This window comes from Mus caroli, unplaced genomic scaffold (assembly GCF_978045245.1).
Source record: "Mus caroli unplaced genomic scaffold, Mus_caroli_1 scaffold_20, whole genome shotgun sequence".
In the NCBI taxonomy this organism is placed as follows: Eukaryota; Metazoa; Chordata; class Mammalia; order Rodentia; family Muridae; genus Mus; species Mus caroli.
In genome coordinates, this window is record NW_028227275.1 from 11164799 (window position 1) to 11172526 (window position 7728).

General features: G+C 38.4%; 1 protein-coding gene across 3 annotated transcripts in view; it reads left to right on the forward strand.

Moving 5' to 3' along the window:
* The window catches only part of Sorcs1 (sortilin related VPS10 domain containing receptor 1), a 527192-nt gene extending 525217 nt beyond the window's left edge, over positions 1–1975 (forward strand). For 2 of the 3 annotated variants that reach the window (XM_021151490.3, XM_085833867.1), the window contains one exon: positions 1303–1975. In XM_021151490.3, coding sequence (XP_021007149.1) covers positions 1303–1510 — 208 coding nt within the window. In that variant the 3' untranslated portion in view covers positions 1511–1975. The remainder of the gene's footprint in view (positions 1–1302) is intronic. The other variant, XM_085833868.1, reaches the window with a different exon arrangement.
* The last annotated feature ends 5753 nt before the right edge of the window (positions 1976–7728 follow it).

Below are 7728 nucleotides of genomic sequence, written 5' to 3' on the forward strand. Positions count from 1 at the left end.
GGAGTGGCTGACTATTATATGTTGCATACCTTGCTAGGAATCTATGGTTTACAGAGTGTACATATGAATTGATCCATATGTGCAGACATGGCTATAGACAGGGATACCACAGTTGCCAATAAGACAGATATTGTATAGCTGCCTCCATACAATATTCACGCTAATGGAGATATTAAAGAAGTTATGTGTCACTATCACACATATTGCTATTTTACATATAAGATAGTTTCAAGACACTGAAATATAAAAATAAAACATAATGGGCATCAGAGTGACAGAGGCAGCAATAAGGGGGAGGTGAGTTTGTCTTCAGAAGCAAAAATGTCTCTAAGTCCCAGGAATGCTTCTCTTGGAGCTGAAAGGCAGAACACTAGAAAGTCCGTTGCAGTGACAAGTGCATTGCCCCAGTTTCCAAAGTTAATCTTAGGACCACCCAGAAAACCAAAACAATTCGAAATTTAAAATATAGAAACAGTCTATTGCATGGGAAAATTGACTTCGTGGGCTCAAGAGTTCCCCCAAAGAGTTCCATAGAGGAAAAATAAACCAGTTGGTTTTATTAAGAAGCATGTGAGTTCAAAAAAATTGGAAAATATAGCAAGAATAAACCCTAATTACAACAGATAGTAACTCCAATAAACTGTAGGACAGATTCTTTTTATTTTTATTTATTTTTTTTACACAAAATAAATAGCACCATAGACAATACAGTTGGTAGTTTAAAAGTAATTTCATGTAGTTTTGGCACTCTCCTTCTAATCCCAACCCTCGGAGGCAGGAGGATCACCTGTTGCCTTAGTTATTTAAGGAAGTGACCTCATAAGCAAAGCAAAGATGAAGTATTTGAACCTAGTAGCAGAACAGGAGAGGAGAAAGTTAAAAGAATAAGACAATCCTCATATCTATCATCATTTTAGCCAGAGGCCCCTAGATGATATTGGCAGTTTCACCCACTTCCCCACCCTTGGAAGCAGCACACAATTCATAGTTTTTGCAGCCACTCACATTTATCAACCTGACTCTGGTTCCAAGATTGTTAAACTATTGTTAGACTTCACTACAGAAGGTTGTATGAAGCCCACATTTGAGATTGTCTATGAATGCCAAGACACGTGAAGAGGTTTTAAAGATATATGTATTTCAATATATGCATATTTGTGTACCTGCTTAGAATCTTGTTTACGTATTAACAGCAGCTTTTAGGTGTCAAGAAAGATTTAATGCGTTCATACAAACTAATTAAAGACATTGTGACGGAATCATATTTAACATAGATGGTTTCCATCAAAATTATTTTTCTAGAGGCTGGAGAGATCGCTCAGCAGTTAAGAACATTGGCTGCTCTTGCAGAGGACCCGGGTTCAATTCTCAGCACCAACAAGGTGGCTCACAAGCATCTGTAACTTCAGTTCCAAGAGATCCGACACCCTCTTCTGACCTTCATGGGCACCAAGAACACACGTGGTGCACAGATATACACCCAGGGAAAACACCCATACACATAAAATAAAAATAAAATGATTTTTCTAAAGTATGTAGAGGAATAAGAAAATTTTTATGAGATGTGAAGAGCGGAATTTAAAATGTTACGGGGTGAAATAATAGTTTGTATGGAAAGCACAGGGCAGAGAGCATCTCAGTGGTAGACCTCTTACTTGCCTACAACGCACATGGTCTTGGATTCAATCGCTAGTACTGCCATAAAATGTGAATATATGTATATATACACTTATAAATAAAGAAGACTGGACGGAAATATAAAATATATTACCCCTTATTATTTCTAATTTCCAAAACCATGGATGTTTTAATTCCCCTCATCTTTGAAATACACATGTAGTCCTCATACACGTGGACTAAACTTATCTTAAATAGGGTACAAAAGGAATGCTTATAAGGAAATCTATATGCCTATTAAAACAATCATATAATTATAAGCTGTGTATATAGTTCCTAGGAAGATCACAATTATTGCAGTGTGTAATTATTCTCTTCAAAAACTAAAAATTAAACAACTCTGAATGTTATTTTTATCAATTGAAATTAATACTGAGATGAAAATATTACTATGCTGTTTTTGTATCTGTAATCCATGAACTTTCTGAATATATTCTATTCATTTTTAATTAAATTTTTAGGTTATCATGCAAAGTAATGAGTTTCATTTTGACCTTTTCTCATATAGGCGTCATTATTCTTTGCTACCATTTGTTACCCTCACCCACTATAATGAACTTTGAAGGGTTCAAAAATTTTAAAACATAGAATCTTGCAATCTATGCACATACACAGACACATACACATACACAGTCTTATAGTATATGAATAGCAACATTAATAGCATAAAGATATGGCAAATAATTTAAATAACATTTTATAGCTTAATGGGTAGATATAAGTTCATACCTATACTTTATTTAGGTATATTTTACATTGACATATGTAAAAGTTAACTCATGTGTTATGAATCAAAGGAAGTAACATTGATCTGTTGTGGTTCATACACATTCAGGAAGGCGTGCGAGGATGGGACCTGGACCTCTCACTTGCAATGATTTGTTTATCCCAACCCAATGCTTTTGAAGAGTGTCATTATTATTCAGTCATGATGATCATTACCAACTGGAGGAAAGATGCTGACAGAAATGCTATTCTGAGGTTGGATGAAGTTGTTGCAGATTCCCCCCAGTCACCTCTCTTAGTCATCCTGTTGATTTCCTAACCCGCAGCTGTTTCCTTTTTCCCATTTCAGTCACTAAAATGGATGCCAAGCTACTTAGTAATAGCGTTTATAGTATTTCCCATACCTGGCTGCACAAACACAGTTGACATGTGGCTAGGACTAGCCTAGCCAAGTGAATACTGAAGAATTAGAAGAAGGAAGTTCTCATTAGCCAGTGCCAGAGCACAGAGGCCGTTCCGACGACCCAGAGAGAAGTTGGCTTGTTATCTGTGGAAATGACAGATGCAAATGAAGGTGGGAATGTGCTAGAACACTAAGCTGTTGGGTCTAAATACTACCAAAATTTTAATTCCCAGCACAGAACTTGAAAATAAGGAGATTAAACATAGAGGTACAATGAAGAAGTTGTGAATGGAAGATACAATATTGAGAGTAGAGCAAGTCTCACTTTTTAAAGTTGTATATATCATTGTGTACCCACTCTGTTATTTAATCTCTACAAGGACTCCAAGGAAACGTGGTTGCTTTCTGTTAAGTGAAAGTGGAGTTCCGAGAGCAGGAAGGACTCCCCGTGATCACAGCCAGAGTGACAGGATCCTCTCACTCTGCCCGCTCCCGTCAGGGCTCAGCTGAGTGACAGATTAAACAAGAGCTGCTCAAAGCCATGCGAATCATTTTCCAACGTCTTCGTGTGCCACATTTCACGTGGCTCCAAAGCAAAGCAGATGCAATTGTCCTCAGCCATGAGCCTGGCCAAGTTTCTGTCTGGAAGAGTGCCCAGAAAAGATTCAATTCACCCTGCTCCTCTTTAGGGCATTGCTACTGCTGGAAATGTAATAGATATCTCAAGGGGCTGGGGATGCACATCCTCTGAGAACCTGAAAAAGGAGAGTAGACAAAAATCTCTCCTCTCTCTCTCTCTCTCTCTCTCTCTCTCTCTCTCTCTCTCTCTCTCTCTCCTCTTCGCTCTCTCCTCTCTCTCTTTTCTGTTCTCTTTTCTCTTTCTTCTCTTTCTCTCTCTCTCCTCTTCGCTCTCTCCTCTCTCCCTCCTCTCTTTCTTTCTCTTCTCTCTCTTCTCTCTCTCTGTTCCTCTTTCCCTCCCTCTCTCCTTCCCACCCTCCTCCTCCCAGGTCCTCCTTTTATTCCCATCTCCTGAACTAGCCAGCACAACAGTACTAATTATCATGAGATGCAATTTCCCCATAGAAATAACCACGAGTGCCCCTGGGAGAAAAAAATCTGGAGATGACTTTTGTTTACTAGTTTCCCATAATTCCACGAGACTTCCTAGTCCATCGTTCTTAAGTGCTATGTGTGTTTACAAGTTCACTATAAATATCACTCCACTATTTTACTCTCTTGAGTTTGGATAAAAACAATCCAAGGCGTGTGAGTCAAGAAAATGCAGAGGGCTTGGTAAAAACAGGGTCCAAAGGGCCACTGGAGAGTAGAGTTAAAGGAGGTGGTCTGGAAGATGTTTACTATCTTAAAAAATAGGTAGAGATAGTTGGTTAAAATGTGCAAATATTTAGATAGATACGTGATTTGAATAATGAGGGACATAACACTGAAAATCTTAATCACACTTCGAAAGTCACATGATCCTTTGAAAATATGGTACAGTGTTTACACAAGGCAAAAAAAAAAAAAGAGTTTTCTTCTGAAAGCAGACATCAAGTCCTTTGCTAGCCCTTGCTGCTGAGCTACAGAAATAAAGACGTATTCCATTTGACCGGACTCAACATGAGACACAGGGGAGGTGGGCCATCTAAGTTCTACCGAAAGAAAGAATGGGTATTTGTTTCTGTCTCCAGGAAACAAGTAGATATATAGGAAGTGTGTTTTATATACCAACACCAAGAACTCTGACAGCTAGCATGTCATACTGCTTATCTAACACACACACACACAGATACATACATACATACATACACTCCCCTTCTTGGCTTTGTTCTGGTGTGTGTGTGTGTGTGTTAATATATTTTATTTTCTTTGAGAAGAATATATTTATTTTGGCCATATCCAACCTCATATTTTCCCCTTCAACTCCTCTCAGAATTTATCCATTATGTTCCTCTCTTTTATATTTTTTTTAATTTAAACATCGGATTTAGTTATTGCTATCCATGTGTACAAAAGTATGGCTTTGGGAGATTAAAAATTCATCCCTTTTTGAGTTCCCTCTTTGATTCCTCCTTGTGGTGCAAGATGTATGCTCTCGGTTTTCAGCTCTAGATGCTGCCATGCGATCACCCTGCTTGTCCCCTTGAACCATATTTCCAAACAAACTCTTTCTTCTCTAAGTTGCCTGAGCCATGGAATTTTATCACAGTGATGGAAAAGTAATAAATACACAGATAATTGCATTGGGATTCTACAAAAACAATATCTGTCCTTACAGGGCTGCTTCTATGGAAAGGATGTTATCAGAAACAAATTATGATGTCTTATTTACTCTTCTACTGCTGTGAGGATAGATCATGACCAAGGCCACTCTCACAAAATAAAACATTTAACTAGGGGTTTGTTTCAGAGGATTAGTCTATTTATCATCATCTGAGGGAGCTTGTTGACATGCAGGTGATGGAGAAATAGCTAAGAGCTCACATATGTTCAACAAGCTGCAGGCAGAGCAAATGAGAGACTAGGCTTGATCTGGGATTTGGAGACACTGAGCCTGTTCCAGTGACACCTCCTCCAACAAGGAAAGACCTAATCTAATAAGGCCATGCTTCCTAATTCTTCCCTAATTGTAGGGAGGCCATTCTCATTCAAGCCACCATACATAACATCAAAATTCAAATGGGTCATGTCAAGATATATCATGAATATGATGTCTCAGCAAAAAATATAGCAAAAGCCAAGTATTCACAGCTACACCATATGGTGGGCAAGAGAATATTCTAGATTAACTCAATAATTAATCATATTAATTATCTTGAGTGTCTCAAGATAATCCAAGGTATCCCAACTACATTTAAAACATTCTAACTTCCTAAAGATAGAGCAAAGGAGCTGGAAAACACAATACAGATTTTGGTTTTGGCTGAAAGATGTTTCTGGGACAGTGTACATTCACTTTTCTTCAATCTGTCTGATAATAGACTCCTATGCATCTTCAAAGCTTCCTTGACATGACATAGAAGCTAACACAAAAGAACTCACACTCCTTTATTATTACATCCATGCTTTTGTCCTTAATATAACCCTCCTTGGACACAGGCAGGGTTAGGGTTAGAAGACAATGTAGCAAGTGACCTTATAAACAACTCGGTTTGACTCTGTGTCAGGAAAACTTTTTTTTTTCTCATACCTGAAAGTTTGTGTAATTTATTCCAGAGCAATAGTGACCTTTCTTTACAATGTGTGATAGGCTTTTTAGACAAACACAGCTAAAGCACTTCCAGGCTGGATTATAAAAGCAACAACAGTGGCCTACTCTTGGGTTTCAGAATGATACTACTTTCCATGCACTCTTGGAAAGCAGCAACAGAAAGTGACCCAACAAGGGAACATACATCACACTCACAACAGAGCACATTGCTGTGAAGAACCAAGCCTGCCAAACTGCTTTATTAGAGTCATAGCCTTGGAAGTTGTAGAGCTTACCGGGTTATAACAATTGTGTGTCTGAACAGTTGTGTGTGTGTGTGTGTGTGTGTTGAATATGTGTGAATATGTTCTTGATCATATACATATGTATGGGTGTGCATACAGCCAGGCATACAAGCTAAACAAAGACTATTCTTTATCAATTACCCAGTGTTGGGCATTTTTAATAACATAAAATTGATGAAAACACTTTCCCCCCAGGAAAAATAATAAAGCATAATACTTGAAGACCAGTTGTGATGGAGAATATCTTTAAATTAAGTATTCAGAGGCATATGCAATCTCTGAATTCAATACCAATCTGAGTTAAATAAAGAGTTCCGGGCTAGCCAGGGTAAGATGAAACAAAGAACCTTAAACCTAAAGAAAAGCTAGAGACAGAAAATAAAATCACAAAACTGAAAGCAAGAGCAAGCGAAAAAGAAAAATGATAAGAAGTATTACCTTTTTTTTTTCTAGGCTAGATATGTCTGTCAGGGCAGTTCTGTAACATGGCGCAGGCATGGAAAGTTTTAAGATAAACCTGGTGGTTAAATAGATGCCAAAACAACGAACCTTCCAATGAGGTCTTCCACCACCTGCAGCTCTAAAGAAAAAGGTCCCAAGGTCAACAGAGGCAGATTCAGAACCTCTTATGTCGAAGCAAAACAAAGCTACACTAGTGCCCTCACCAGGGGAAGTAGCAGAGCACAGAAAGCATATCCTTGCCTCTATCGTATCATTCTGAAGTTATACACTGCATTCCACTATGATGCATCCTTGAGGATGAGAATTGGGCATAGTGTTGAGAATAAAAGTCTCCACGGTCACCATGAAAAAGCTCGGTGCATTTTTCTTTAGAAACAAATACAAGCTTCCTAGAGCATAGCATACAGGAAGATGATAATCCTCCCAATTGACTGAAACATCTACTGCCGTGGAGTAGTCTAGGCTATGAAACGGAAGAGATGTGTTGGTGATATAAAACCCTGAATACTTCACTGAAATGATATGCCTCTTCTGAGGAGAAAATTCAATTGTAGTTCCTCTGGAGGATTTTTGCCTCCAGATGGAATGATCAAAACTCCATTGTCAGAATTGATTTTTACAGCAGATATAAAAGACAGGTGTTACAGCAGTTATCTCTTGCTGCTTTAAACATTAAACCAGAATTTCTCAGCTTTAAATAACTGGCAATTTTTAAAAGTACAGTTCTTATGAAGTAAGGATTCAAGAATGAGAAAAGAAGCTGTCTGACTCAGGATTTCTCGTGAGACCGCAGTCTTGCCACCAGCCAGGATTATCATAGTAAGAGAATGCACAGGCATACATCAATGCCACGCCATTCACAGGAACCTTTATCCTCATCCTGCGGGATACTGATTGTGGTAGAACCCTGATCTTAAGATTACAGTCCTCAGGGTCTGGATGGCTCCCCCTTTCTCTGGAGGGCT